Source organism: Cherax quadricarinatus, chromosome 53 (genome assembly GCF_038502225.1).
Source record: "Cherax quadricarinatus isolate ZL_2023a chromosome 53, ASM3850222v1, whole genome shotgun sequence".
Taxonomy (NCBI): Eukaryota; Metazoa; Arthropoda; class Malacostraca; order Decapoda; family Parastacidae; genus Cherax; species Cherax quadricarinatus.
This window is the reverse complement of record NC_091344.1, coordinates 27,261,298-27,277,316: the sequence shown is the minus strand read 5'-3', so window position 1 is coordinate 27,277,316 and position 16,019 is coordinate 27,261,298. Positions and strand designations below refer to the sequence as shown.

Below are 16,019 nucleotides of genomic sequence, written 5' to 3'. Positions count from 1 at the left end.
CCATTGTGCATGACACTGTGTTTCACAGTCTGCAGAACTTCTAGAAACATGTTCAGTGACTGTATATGTGTATATAAAATTTAGAAAAATAGTAATTAACAGCATTTTACATTGTGTGTGTAAACATGTTTTGTAAACAATATGATGTTTTTGCAGTTATTGAGTAGTATAGAAAGAGTAAATATATACAAAATAGTACTCATATTGGTCTCACAGGCCATAAAAGTTACTTAAAAAGAAAAAATATTAAAAAAAAAAAAAGTAGAAACAAAACAAAAATGATTACCGGATGACCGGCAGTCAGCGATGTTGCCATATGCAGTTCAATGTTGTCATATGCAGTTCAATGTTGCCATATGCAGTTCAATGTTGCCATATGCAGTTCAATGTTGCCATATGCAGTTCAATGTTGCCATATGCAGTTCAATGTTACCATATGCAGTTCAGTTTCTGTCAACTTCACGCCTCCATATTTCAGTAAGTATTGATGGAAAAAATAATTTTTTAGCCTATAAAATTTAGAAGAAAACTATCTTTTCATAATTTTTTTTCGAATATTTCTCGATCCTGAGAACAAGTCTGGGAGAGGGCCTGTCAACCTTCAAAGGGTTAAAGGTTAGTATCAGGTACCTTTGACAGATAATGTGAAGGAAATAACTTCCTTCATAATTCCAGGACACTTCCTATATACAGATTCTCCATTCAGAATGCAGAACTCACTGGCAATGTTCCAGAAACTGATCCATAAGACTGTTAAAGGACTAGAAGGCATGGCAGTTCATCTAGACAATAAAGTATTAGTTTTCGATATGTGGGACCAACATGTTTCTTGACTTAAAGCTCTCTTTGAGAAGTTTAAGAGTTTCCAGTAAAATTTGTGTAACTCATCCGTCTATCACTTTTTTGGGTCATGAAGAAGGTAGTGGTAAAGTAGCCCCTAAATTTGCTAAAATTTTTACCATTAAGAATTACCTGGTACCTCATGACATAAAATCCCTCCAGCATTTCTTAGGGATAGTAGGTTCTTGCAGACAATTCTGTTTTAACTTTGCAGATGTTATAGCCCTCCTGTCCTCACTTACCAGTCAGAAACAAAAATTTCAATGGACCCCAGAGTGTCAACAAGCATTTAATAAAGCCAAACTACTACTACACCCATTCTCCTGTCTCCCGATTTTCAAAACCTTTTGTATAACAGGTTGATGCATGTGAGCCAAAGGTAGGGGCAGTACTCTTACAAAAATCTAAGGAAGAGCAGTTGCAGCCTATGACTTACTTTTCTGCCAAGTATCAACCTCATAAAAGGGCATATGCCACCACTGAGAAAGAAGCCCTTGCTCTGATACTTGCATTTCCAGGTCTACATGGGGCAGTCATCCCAAGTAGTCATAGTCTACAGCAATCATCGACCACTGATCTACCACAACACTATTAAAAACCACAACACACATCTGATGAGATGGAGTCTCAGTCTGCAACCTTGTCCATATTCCCGGCAAGAAAAATAACCTGGCTGATTCCCTTTTCCATATTTAATTTAGATTAGTTAAGCTCTTTCTAATGAGTTTGCACTGTATGACCCTTGTAGGTTTAGCTCTTTATTTTTATTATAATAATATCTAATGAGTTAGGTGGCTGAGCGGATAGGTGGTTCCATTATTGTTCAGTGCCATGGCGGCATGCTACTCATCTAGGTGCAAGCCTGGCTATTAGAGCCCTTTAAGGATGGGGGTGTTGCATGCAAAGAGTATGTTACAATTTATTCGGCATATGTCACACTCCTGTGTAGGCTGCCTCACAAGCAGTGAACTGGATGCTACAGGTTTAACAATCAATAGGGTAACCTTTATTAAACCAGTACCTTGGTTCATTGACCAATCAGAGGCAAATCCACCAAAGCTGAAACAATGTGGTTCACTTGTAGTCAGCATTTGCCAGACTTGCCTGCCTGCTGGTTGAGTCCAGGGCACTATCTCTGGCCTTTGCTTTGCCATCTGTCACCATCATGTACAATTATTATTATTTCATCTGTACATAGTGTACATATTTGAATACATAAGAAGGCAATATATACATTATAGTCTATCTGCTGAGTTTGTTTTGCTCCAAACCCCCATTAGGACCAGGTCACAGGCCACTTTTTACCTGTGCTCGTAATGTATAACAATACTAAAAATCCCCACCGCTTGAACACCATATCATATAACGGGGGAACGAGATATGCATTTACTTGTTTGCTAACATAATACAATTCATGTAGTCCAAACATTTTTGAGAGTACAACTCTTATTTGATAAAGAGAATGAGCTACACACGTGAAAACGTCTCTGAATGTTATTAAATATATGTGTATAATATAGTCGTTTGTGAAGAGAGGTAGTAGAATATGACGTAATATGTGCATTGGTCTAATCAGTGGTGTAATTAATTGTTATTAATCGAAACTGATAGAAACAATATCGGCATAAATTTAGTTCTGTGAAATAAGTTTGCGAAGTGTATCTGCAATAATAAAGATATAGAGTGTAATCATCAGAATAATGTTGATGAGGATCTTATTAGATGCTGTGTTATGTGGATGATCAATGGTATCATGGCATGCATCATAAAAAGTTATGTTCGCTTGAAATATTTTATTCAATAAAAATCAGGAAATACATTTCACAGAAAATTTAACGTCCAGACGTGAGTTGAAGAGCTGAGACAGTGGGCACTGAAGGAGTAATTTGGCGACCCATTATTCCTCAAGTTTTTCATGTCGCCAAGATACATCATTATCAGTAAGTGTCATCTGTTTTAGATGTACCAGAGTTCTTCTCTTTTATGTGTGTGACTGTACCTATGAAATTCATTCATAATTTTTCACAAAGTCATTGGTCCTTAGAACCGGATATGAACCAGTGATGTTAGGGATATTTAGAGTAAAGCAGTGTTGACCAGGTAACCACTGTTGCTAAAAACTTTTGAGGACAGTTATAAAAAATGCAGTAATTTACAGTCAGTAACAAATATTTACAATAAGTAACAGATATTCTCTGGACGAATCAGACTGGATAATGACTGCTGCTGTGCCAAATAAATTGACTAGTAAGACTAATGTGGGTATGTAATATATACCATATAGGAGATTTCTCTCTAGAGGATATAAGAGTTGGTATTCAAGCATTAATTGCCAAATAATGGCTCTGGTGTATCTGTTGTTCTACAAAGGGAACAAATGCATAAGTAATTATAACTATTCATCCCATAATAAAAATAATATTGGAATCTATCAAGTGGCAGGAACCAGGAATAAATTAAGAGGAATAATACTTAAATTGGGGTGGCCAAGTTAATAATGGGCAAGTGAAACAAAAATGGAATTGTCTGTTTTGTAAATGTTTTCTGGACTGTTAGGGTGGATAAACTGGATGAAATTAACAGGTGTTTCAGATATTTGGGAAATCTTAATGTCAAGGATTGTTTAAGCTAAACTAAAAAATTTTTATCACTGTCAGAAGGTAATACACCATATTGTAAAATGCAAGGGTGAATCTAATAATACTAATAATAATAATAATATTACTGATAACCCTGGCACAGCTGTTATTAATGTAAAATAAGTACCTATTGTAAATGATAATGGATCTGTTAAATGTTACCTTGGTCTAACTCCAACAGCGCATTAACTCATAAAATACCCATGCATTCACTCCTGTCTAGCACAATGATGTCCAAGCCTTTTCCATGTAAAACCTCCTTTACCTCATCCCTTCAGCATTTACTTGGACGACCCCTGCCCCACCTTCGCTCCAGTAAAGGTATATACATTCTCCAAGTCATAGTATTATGCTCCGTCCTGTCTAAATGTTCAAACCGCTGAACTGCCCTTCCTCAGCTCTCTGAATAACTCTTTTTATAACCCAGAATCTCCTAATCACCAAATTTTTAAATCTCTGCATAACATTCACACCAAATATTGCCCTTATTATTATTATTTTTACTGCATTATTATTATTATTATTATTATTATTATTATTATTATTATTTATTATTATTATTATTATTATTATTATTTTATTATTATTAGAATTATTATTAGTGATTTTATTATATAAAAATTAATAATAAAAATAATAATAGGAATAAGAATATGAATTAAAATAGTTATTATTTTTTATTAGTAACAATATTCTTATATGAAAAAGCTACAAACCTGAATGAGTTATTGTGCCCAACTTGTTATATGGGTTAGTTACATAACTTGGTAAAGAATGGAAGGAGAATGTTAGTGTGAGGAGAGAAAGTCACAGTATAATGGAATCAAAAGTAATGATATATTGGAACTTCGACTTTTGTAAGTTTTGCAAACAAAATGGAGGCAAACAGTTGAACGCAAAATACAAGCAATAGTCAGAATGGAGCAAGTTTCTAAAAGACAGTGTTTAACCATGAAGATGAATAGAAAACTATCATGGTTAAACAAATTATTGTGTAAACATTCATGTTCTGCTGTAGGTGTCTTATTATTTTACAGTCTGTAATTAGTTATGAAGCTTGACATCAGCACCTCAAAAGTAAAGAAAATCTTGGGAAATATCAAGATAGCAAAGATGTTAGAAATTAAACTTTGTTAGACATAAAATTTTCCAGTTTATGTTGGTTGTCAATGATGATTTAATAATTGTTAGATCGTTAGATCAATTTGCTCATTCCAGTACATTGTCCTGTGCTGTTATTTCCAGTACTTTTTGCTAAACAACAAAGGCAGTATTTTTGTGATGTCTTAAAGCTACAATACTAGTACTGTTATTATTAATGTCTTGGTTCATGTGGTTGCTTGTTTCTGGATGTTCTTATGCTCATTATTTTGTCCTGGGAAAGAGTTTGACGAAGTTGCCATTAACAGGTCTAAGAATGAGTTCAGGGACAAGCTTGAGTTGGTCTCTGGGGACGACGCTCTCCACCCTGAATCTCCTCAAGATGCTGCTCACTAGGATTTTTAACTCCAACATTGCGAACTTTTGACCTGGTGAGATAAGAAAGTAATGGAACAAAGATGCAGAGGATAGGGACGAATATTATTTACATTCAAATTCAAATTCAAAGTTAATTCTCTATAAGGATTACAATGCTGAGTTTACAGAAATTTGGTTATTGTTTGGTTTAACATGTAGTAAAATTGAGATTACAGAGTGTACCACTAGAACGCTTAGCATGGCTAGGCATTTCGGGCATACTTAGTTTTATTCTTAAATGTAAAATATTACAAATTATGAGGTAAGTTGGTATTATGGCTAAGTGACTAAATACTATTTTGTGAGTTTAGCAGTGTGAATGCTTTTGTTTTGGCACAGTATATAGTTTCAGTATTGGAGTATCACAGGATTCATTATATTAAGACTGAGATTAATATTTCTGTTTATGGTCAAATGAGTGTGCGAGTGTAAGTGTGAACCACCAGGTGGTATTCGTGAAGTTAGTTGACGGGGTGTATCAGGGAGATAAGATGTTTTCTAATGGTAGTTTTGAAGGTGATGAATGTGTCTGCAGTTCTAGAGTTCTCAGGTAGGGTATTCCAGATTTTAGGGCCTTTGACATACATTGAATTTTTGTAAAGGTTTAGTCGGACACGGGGAATGTCGTAGAGATGTTTGTTTCTGGTGTTATGCCTGTGGGTTCTGTCACAACTATCAAGAAAGCGTTTAAGGTCAAGGTTGATATTAGAGTTTAAGGCCCTGTAGATATAGATTGCACAGTAGTAAGTGTGGATGTACTGAACTGGGAGTAAGTTTAGATCTTTGAAGAGTGGGGGGGTGTGCTGCCAGGGATGGGATTTAGTGATTATTCTTACTGCAGCTTTTTGTTGGGTTATTATTGGCTTTAGGTGTGTTGCTGCAGTTGATCCCCAAGCACAAATAGCATAGGTGAGGTATGGATAAATAAGTGAGTGGTATAGTGTGAGAAGGGCATTTTGCGGCACGTAGTATCATATCTTGGAGAGGATCCCAACCGTTTTGGATACTTTTTTGGCTATATGCTGGATATGGGTGCTGAAATTCAGGTTATTGTCAAGGTATAAGCCTAAGAATTTTCCCCCATTATTTCTGGTAATTAGAGTGTTGTCAATCTTAATGTTAATTTGTGCATCTCCTGCTCTGCTACCAAACATAATATAGTAAGTTTTGTCAGTGTTAAGCGTAAGTTTGTTGGCTGTCATCCAAGTCGATATTTTAGTCAGCTCCTCATTCACAATGGTGTTAAGGGTGGCAAGATTAGGGTGAGAGATGACATAAGTCGTGTCATCAGCAAAGAGAATGGGTTTTAGGTGTTGGGATACGTTTGGTAGGTCATTGATGTATATGAGGAAGAGCAGGGGACCAAGGACACTTCCCTGCGGAACTCCAGTATCAAGTGGCCGTGTTGCTGATGCTGTGTCTTTAATGGTGACGTACTGATACCTATTAGTAATGTAAGATTTGAAATAAGCAAGCGCATGGCCTCTTATACCGTAGTGGTCAAGTTTGTGGAGTAGGATTTCGTGGTTTACTGTGTCAAAAGCTTTTCTTAGGTCAATAAAAATTCCTAGTGGATATCCCTTATTTTCAGTAGTAATCTGTGTATCATTACAACTTTCACCCCATGAAAAAAAAAAAACGAAAAAAAAAAAAAAAAATTACCAATATGAATAGCAAAATGTTTATTAAACAAAAATTTACATGAGTGCATATACATAGTCGAATATATATATATATATATATATATATATATATATTATATATATATATATATATATATATATATATTTATATATACACATATATTCCAGATTCTCATATATATATATATATATGCAAGACACGCCACAGGGGGGTGGAAATCTTTAGCTCAAATACTTTCGCACTTCTCTGTGCATCAACAGGAACTATGCAATGTTGCAAGGTTGCAACTGAAGGAGTGAGGGAAAGTTTTTTCTCAGAATAGCGCATGTCGCCTCCTCCTAGAATACAGCCAGCGGTCAGCGTTGCACCCACCACTGACATTCCCCCATCTCCCCCCCCCCCCCATATGGGGTAAGAGAGCTTTGAGAAGTCAAGAAATATGGAATTAGAAGGTATGATTTTTTTTTTTTTTTTTATTTTATTTAAAACGTCATATAACAACATATTAAATATATAAAAAACCTCCATTACATTCATAGTAAGTATAATTACAATTGTCAATATATACACTAGAACGGTTATAAATATTCGTCAGTCCCCTATTCATTATGTACCTATCCTAAGGTAACACAAGAATATACAAATTCTTCGTTACCTTAATTAAAACCCTCTTATATACATTATAAACAAAGAGAAACTATTCATCAATAATATGCCTTAGTGTTTGATTTTATGTCAATAAAACCTTTGTAAAGACATAATACATAAACAAGTACATATATAACAAAATATCCAAAAACGAACGATATGTAATGAAACTGGTAGTCAATTTACTTGACAACTGCAAAGATACAAAAATATTCAGTACAGTACACAAAGGGTTCCACTTAATAGCATGAGATAATTCTGAATTGCCAAACAAGTAACATTATGCAACATACACACACCACATTCTTATCACATATACACACACACATGAGAGATTATGTACACATAATACAAAATTGTTACCCTCATATCTGATCACATTCCAAAACATATATCCCAGGAGACCCCAAGCAGAACGTTACCAGGTATCATCCACATGGCTGATACAAGGAAAATATAAAATGAAAAACTATATATATAAGTTGCACAAGGTGCTTTTACATAACACCTGTCATGCAGTTCATGACTTTGCTTCACAAGAGACCCACTCTCTTAATCACGTCAATTTAAGAACAAAAATTAGTTTCCAAGCAATAGTATATATATTTGTTTGAATAAAACATCATCCAAACTAACGATCATACCTATCATTTATACATTAAAACACACCCATACCAATCGTATGCCACCTTCACTCACACATATTCAAGAAGCCAGCCTCGTGTACCCTTTAAGGTATTAACTCCCATAAATCCCTGACCTTGAATCTGCAATATCCCTTTGAAAATAAGAAAAACCATCTATTTCCCGTAATGTCTTTATTTCTCTGTTGTGTACCATAAAATATCGCTACCAGTGCTCTGATTCTCTCCCTCACAGATAAATGCCTATATACCCATGACGTATATACAAAATCCGTCACTAAATATCCGATTGCATTCTGTACCGGTGTTTCGACCCCCCCCCCCACATCTAAACTTAAAGCTCTTAAGACACTAAACCCACCCCCACCCACCATTCTTAACACCTTACCAAACCACAACCTTACGTGTTCCAATCTCTTACAGAAATAAACTGCATGAAAGACCGTATCAGGATCTCCACACACACAACACAGCCCCCCCTCCTGCACGCGCCTATTCGCTAAAACTTCCCCGGACGGCAGTATATTATGTAAAAATTTAAACATTATCTCCCTGACCTTGGCTCGTAACCTTAATGCTTTTAAACGACCCCATATGTCCTTCCATGCATACATTGGATATATTCCCTCCACCTTAGCCACTACCTCCCTGCCCTCTACCAGTGCCAATTTGCCGATCTTGATCTTGCGTGGATCTTTTACATAAATTAACATCCTCAACATGTCCTCACATCTCTTTACATCCGTTCCGGTCAACCAACGTACCAAGTCCCGTCTTATCCAGGTCAAACCCGTGCCGGCCATTCTACCCTCTCTCAAGTAGCTATGCTTGACATACATGCCTAACATCCTATTATGCAGATTCATTAGCCCCAGGCCACCCCGGCCAACCGGGAGCGACACCACATCCCTCGTTAACCAATCACAACCTGAACCCCAAATATATCTATATACACGCGTTAACATACGCTTTTCATCATATGGATGTAACGGATAAATACATGCCACATGCCACAACTTGCTGAACAAAATCACATTCACCACAATTGCGCGCTGATGTATAGACAAGCCTCCTTCCCTCAAACCTGTTAAACGACCTAAAACCCTCTCTACAGCCTCACTTGAATTCACCTTCCTCGCATCCTGTATGTTATCCCTATGCACAATCCCACACACCTTAATTTGATTTACTAAAGGCCAGCCTTCCCTCTGGCCTAATACCACACCCGCACAATCCCCCACCTCCATAAGCATTGATTTTTCCTTATTAACCGTCATTCCGGTTGCTTTCCCGAAACATTCCACCAATTCGCTCACTTTTCCTAAAACCTTGGCTCCACGAAATAAAACCGTAGTGTCGTCCACGTAACCTATAATTCCTGATTGTACCCCCACCCAACCTTGCTTGTCATCCTGTCTTACAATCCCTCTCACGGCTCTAAAAAACGGGTCCTGAATCAACGCAAAAAGAATTTGTGATATAGGACACCCCTGCCGTAATCCCCTATGCATCCTAACAACTTTTCCCAACCTACCGTTTACCTGCACCCTAAAAGTAGCCTGCTCGTACAAAACCTGTGCCCAACTAACAATTTCCTTTCCGAAACCTTGCCACTGCATAAACTTCCATAATGCATCTCTCTCCACGCAATCGTATGCAGCGTGCCAATCTAAAGCTAATATTCCACCCTTATTACCCCTCCCGCTTTCCTCAATGAACCTGCGAATAATTCCTTGTCCCACACACATAGATCGTCCTGGCACACCATATTGTCCCTCGTCCAGAACTCTCTCCAAAACCCGTTTTATCCTATTTCCTAATAATTTCGCAAAAATTTTATAGTCGCCACACATTAATGAAATTGCCCTATAATTATGTATATAATTCCCAGATTTTTTTTTCGGGACTAGAACAACCACCCCTGTTCTTTGTTGCTGTCCCATAATGCCACTACTTTTCATGGCATTAAATAATATCACCAAAAAATCGCGAATACAATCCCAATTGTCCTTGTAAAAATCACAAGGGATTCCGTCAATCCCCGGCGACTTCCCTACACTCATACCCTCCACAGCTAACCTAATCTCTTCTTCACTTATAGGTCCATTCAAAGCCAACCTGTCCATGTACTCTAGATTACAACGTACATATTCACCCATTTCTCCCAGCGCCCCCTTAGAAATCCCAGCATTTTTGTATTGCAATTCATACCATGCGTCTACAAAGGTATTCATAGCCTCCGTTGACCGAAGGACCTGCCCCCTACTAAAGTTTCCCAATGACTCCTGAACCTCTAATCCCATTAATTCTGTCGCCTTACGGCGTCTGCCCTGCTCTCGCAAGACAAACGCCGAAGGACGGTCACCCCATAAAACCTCATCAATTCCACTTGCTATCCGCGCCGCATCAAAAATACGATTGTGAAAGTCTCTAATTAAGCGTTTTAAATTTTCAATTTCAACCACCGGATACACTCCCCCACCCTTTGTATAACATGCTTGCAGTTGATTTTCAAGATAGTTCAAGAGCCCATACTGCATTCTCTTGTCTTCTTTTCCTTGCTGCTGATAAAAATTCCTCACCTTCACCTTACCGACAGTATCCCACCATTCGACTATATCAATTCCCTCCTGCCATTCAGCCCACCATCCTCTCCAAGCACTCACAAAATCTTCCCTCACACCTCTTTTGTGCATTAAACCCACATTCAACTTCCAGAAACCTCTGTAACGCCTCGGTAATCCTACCCAGTCAACATCCACCATAACACCTCTGTGATCAGAAAAGCTCACATTTAGCACACGTACACTCCTGACGCTGACACCTCTAGAAACGTATATGCGATCCAGTCTTGCCGCATACTCCCTTCTAACGAACGTATGCATGACCCCACCCACCTCGTCCCCCCCCCCACATCCGTAACATTAACACTCCGCAAAAGGTCCCCTAAATATCCTGAAAAAAAACCTCTCCCTCTCGGTTCGACATCCTTGCGACGATCAATGCAATTCCAATCACCCCCAATAATCGTGACGACTGGCAGTGATCTTAAATGGTACACCAACACGTCCCTAAAAAACGCATTTTTTACACGCATGTCACCTTCCGCCGGTCCGTACACCCCCAGGAAGGCCACCCGTACCCCACCCCACACCCCATCAACCCTAAAAACCCTCCCCTCCTCTCCCACCTCATATGTTTGCAAAGAAAACGGGCTAGCCTCTTTAACTAACACTGCTACACCACCTTTCAGTCTATTAGAACAGCCCATGTACAAAATATATTCAGGAATCAGCAATTCACCTAAAGATTTATAATTGTGTTCTTGTAAGAATGCAACATCGGGTACATAATTTTTTAACAAAACCTCCAAATACTTACGTTTTTCAACAGACCGTAACCCATTTATATTTAAAGTAATACACTTGAACGTTTCATTGGAGGTTTACCCTTGGATACCTTGACATTCTTGGTTCCCTTGTGTGTATCTCCACTTCTTCCCCCACCCCCCCCCTGTGTCGTTCTCCTTGACATGCTGAACACATGTAGATTTGCCCTTGTCTCTACGAGTCACATCGCACCATGCTTTGTTCCCCGACCGTTGTCCTGGTGTCAAAACATCTTGAGAGTCAGATATCACCGCAACTCTCTTACGAGAACTGCGGCCAGTATCCATCTCATCTTCAGAACTGTTGTTCCTATGAACTTCCACGACCACAACCTGATGTTCAGCAATATGCCCGGAGGATGCCCCGTCCTTCTCCTTCACACTTACATCCTCTAAACCACCGTGAAGCCCCTCAGATGTGGAAGCATCCAATAAAACATTCAGAACTTCTTGAATAGATTGCTCCACGTCAACCTGAGTATGAACGAGATCTTCCTCTGTCGTCGCCGATACCACGCCCACGTCCTCCACTGCACCAGGGAGGGTTAGACATATCGGCGAGTCTTTAACCTCACCCTCTATCTCCTCACTCCATGATTTACGAGGCAATATATGTGTAGCAGCAGCATATGAACGCTGCTCCGTTGAAACATCAAACCGCCTTACTTCTGTCGTTGTATCACGTCTTGTAGGGCATTGCGCCGCCATATGGTCATACATCCCACAAAGCCTGCACGTACGCCTTTGTCCTGAGTACGTAACGTACACTTGCGTACGAAAGTCCTCCATAACCACATACGACGGAATAGGGTGCTTGAGGGACATTTTCAGGGAGAAAGACCCCTCCAGCATACCAACTAGAGGACCATCATGCCACCGTCCCATAGTTGCCATATGAACCGTGCCATAGCGTGCAAAAACATTCCTCAAATCACTCTCGTCCGCCTCAAAAGGAACGTTTCGTACCTTGATCCAGGTGTAAAAACGGGAGACGTCGTGAAGGCGAACAGTGACACCAGGATTAACAGTTTTGATCACATCCTGATAAGTGGCAACCATATTTTCATAAGTACTATTTTGTCTGAATTTGACAAAAAGCCTCGAATTTCCGTTCAAAGAGACACCATAAAGATCTTCATTATTGATACCATAAGTATCTCGGAGTATCGCAGTAAGCAGTAGATGTGTATTCTGATTGTTGAACGAGCCTGTCACCAATTGAAGGCAGACGGTGTTGACTCGCCTACGTGCACCTTCCGCCATTGTGAGTGCACTGAGGAAAACTGCGCAGCAATCAACAGAGTCAGGAGCTACTGCGCAGCCTGTCCGTACGGCCCAAGAGCGATACGAACAATATCTCTGTACGATTATTATGCCTTATTTGGGATTCTTCTGTACCATTCCAATAATATTTCTATGATCCAGATTTCTACTTCTAATATCCTTTAACCCACTACCTATGTAACCATTCAATCTCGTCAATGTATGGTGAAATCACAGCTAAATGCGTTATATAACCATACATCAACTGGCGTATCATGGTGTTTTGGTGCGTAGACAACTGGTCGAGCCTCACAAATCCATCATGAGACCACCTGGCATAATGAGCAATCCTGTGGTTTTGTATAGCATTGTTGTTTAAGGTTGTATACAATAGACTCTACTAGATAGCTATCGAGCTTGTATAACCAAAAATTTGTGTTATGTACGGTATTCCTGCCATGTTTCAAGAGAGAAGATTCAGTTATGATTCTATGACTGAACTGTTTGGTACAATAATTTGGGCAGCATCCTAACCCGGAGGGTGAATACAGGAGCTAATGTGGTTAAAGATAGCGTTCGACTTTGCCCTGTCCTGACTGAGTATTCATGTTGGGCTATACTGGTTCCCAGAATTTTACATGTTTGACCTATATATGAGAGAGGACACAGAGTACATGGAGCCTTATAAACCCCATCAACTTTGTTGGAGGGCCTTGTGGCTTTGCGCTTCTTTTTGATTATAATAATAATAATAATAATAATAATAATAATAATAATTTGTTGGAGGGTGAGTTTTTAATCAGCCTTTGTTTCACTGTCCCCGTGTTTTTGAAAGCAAGGTTCATATTGATCTTTTTTAATGCCTTATATAGGCAAACCGATTCTCATTGTATGGTAAAACTAATACGTTTTTTCTAGTCATCATTTCCTTAGGTTCAGTCCAGTAGAAAGTCTTTTTTGCTGACATTAGTGCCTCCTCGACAAAATCCCTAGGATATCTCAGTTTTGTGGCTATGTTGAGTATCTTGCCGATTTCGTCCTCTCAGTACTCCGGGCTGCAGATGCGCATGGCTCTCAAGAACAGTGTGAGGAACACACTCCTTTTTACCTTAGTTTCATAAGACTGGAATAGTAGTTAATGTATGTTGACACATTGGACTTCCTATAAAGTGTAAATCTGAATTTTCTATCAATACGATGGAATAAAAAAATCTAGGAAAAGCAAACTGTTGCTTGTTTCATGTTTCATGAAAGGTACTATCCCGTTGAGTCTTGATAGAAATTCATCAAAGTTGTGATCTCTCGGCCATAGGCAAAGAATATCATCTACGTATCTGAACCAACTAGCTTTATCTGGGAGAAAGTCTTTAAGAAGTCTAGTTTCATAGAGTTCCATATATAAGTTCCTGAGTAAGGGACTAAGAGGATTTCCCATTGCCACGCTCTGTTTTTGAGCATAGTATATCCCTTCAAACACGAATTTACAATCAGGAACACAAAGTTTTATTAATTCGATAATCTTCCTGGGGTAGGGTATGGGGAATTTTTCTAGTTCCTCATCAAGGTACGAAAGCAAGTCAGGGACAGGGGCTTTGGTGAACAAAGATGTGACATCAAAGCTCACTAGGGTAAAGTCATGAGGGACATTTAATTTCCGGAGTCTTTCAGTATGGTTAACATTTTTTAATATGTGCATCTGATATCTTACCTACCATGGGAGTTAGCAGTTTAAACTTATCTCTCACATTTAATGCTGTTGTTTGTTGACTTCCTGATTCTGTGGAAGTCTTCTGCTGTTCAGCAAAGGTATTTGGGCATAATGCATTTAAAACACTTCTTCAGTGAGCATTTTCCTCCCTTGTGTTCACCTAAACACTTGATGCACCTTTTCAGCTGATGAACACGTTGTTTACGTTCCTCCATTGATGTGTATTGACTACAATACTGTGCCCAATGTGTTCCATCACAAAGTACACATTTTGGAGTACGTTTATGTGTGACAGTCTGTTTACTGTCTGTTGTATTCACATCTTGATAAATGCCTATATGGGATTTCCCATTATGTGGTTTAGTGGGAGTAGGTATACTCTTTTTATACTGTGTTGAAGGTTTGTTATCCACAGGATTTGTGGATTTTTCATCTTGTCTCGTTGCTTGCATGCATGAAACTATTGTTTGTAAACCTCATAATTATGACCTTGGAAAACAGGTAATGACGAGGTAGGTAAACTTGGTAATGGTACACTTGTTGTTATTACAGGTGCAACAGGTGTTTGACCACTAGTTACAGTAGATCTCTGTGACAGAGTTTGCGGCAGATTGTCTGTACTCCTGTCCACCTTAATTGTTGATTACTAAATGTATCCAAAACATTTTTAATTTTATCCTTAGATGGGTCTGATTCAAGAAATTCATTTTCATAACTTATATAGTCTGAATTAATTATTTTCAGACATTGTGTAAGTAATTCAAATTTGACCTCAAGATCATCAAAATCTATGTTTGTATCTTGAGTTAATCCTATACAGACTGAAATTAGATTTTCTAATTGTGTAATCTTAGTCTGTAAAGACTGAAACTGAGTTTTTAAACAAGCCATTTTAATGATATACTGAAAATTCTAGCACCACACTTAGTGTGTTTAAAAAACACTGTACTGCTATAAACAGCTGAGTTTTTGTTATGCTTAAGTCAGCAATAATCGAGTCAGACACTACTGACCCACTAAGCTTAACCTCAGGGTCAATGACCATGAAGAGTACAGAGTACATATGGCTGGATCAACCTCTGGTGTTTATGGCTTGAGTTTGCTGTGTAAGCCTGACCACGATGATTAATTGTAAATAACGATGTTATACACTTCATTCACTATTCCCTATAAATGTCACTCAATAACTGTAAAACACACATGTATATTTCTTACACATATGTAAATGTCACTGTTATTATATATATATATATATATATGAAAGCTTACACTTTATATATAATTTCCTTTAATATAACAGTTAAATCTATAAGAAACAAACACAATCTCGTCTCTTAATTTCTGTCTATAAACATTATAAACACTATGTGTATATACACTCAGACAAACTGAAGGTCATCTGGCTTGTTGATGTGGTCAGCGTATCTCCAACTTGAGTGCAGTGGATGACGGGTACCATTTGCGTTTTTGATGGGTGAGTGCCCCAGCTCCCGTTTTCTTTGGGTGAACGCTGGGCGAGCGCCCGTTTTCTTTTGGCTGCCCATTCTCTGTGATTGATCCTGGAGGGACTCATTTATACCGATTTTTATTGTAACACACTAGTTTTACAGCTTTTTTCGAAGGACCTTGGCTCATAGGTTATTTGTACACTGTAGTACAACATATTTGGACCACAGTGTGGCCTTTATCCGGTTCGATCACGACCAAATCGTTGAGAAATGGTTTAC

The 16,019-nt window shown here is 38.4% G+C and overlaps 1 protein-coding gene across 1 annotated transcript in view; it reads right to left on the bottom strand.

Moving 5' to 3' along the window:
- Window positions 1–2,613: 2,613 nt before the first annotated feature.
- The window catches only part of LOC128692431 (cytochrome P450 4C1), a 71,477-nt gene continuing 58,071 nt past the window's right edge, over window positions 2,614–16,019 (bottom strand). The window contains exon 3 of the mRNA XM_070096502.1: window positions 2,614–5,008. Within this exon, the coding sequence (XP_069952603.1) occupies window positions 4,845–5,008 (164 nt within the window). The 3' untranslated portion in view covers window positions 2,614–4,844. The remainder of the gene's footprint in view (window positions 5,009–16,019) is intronic.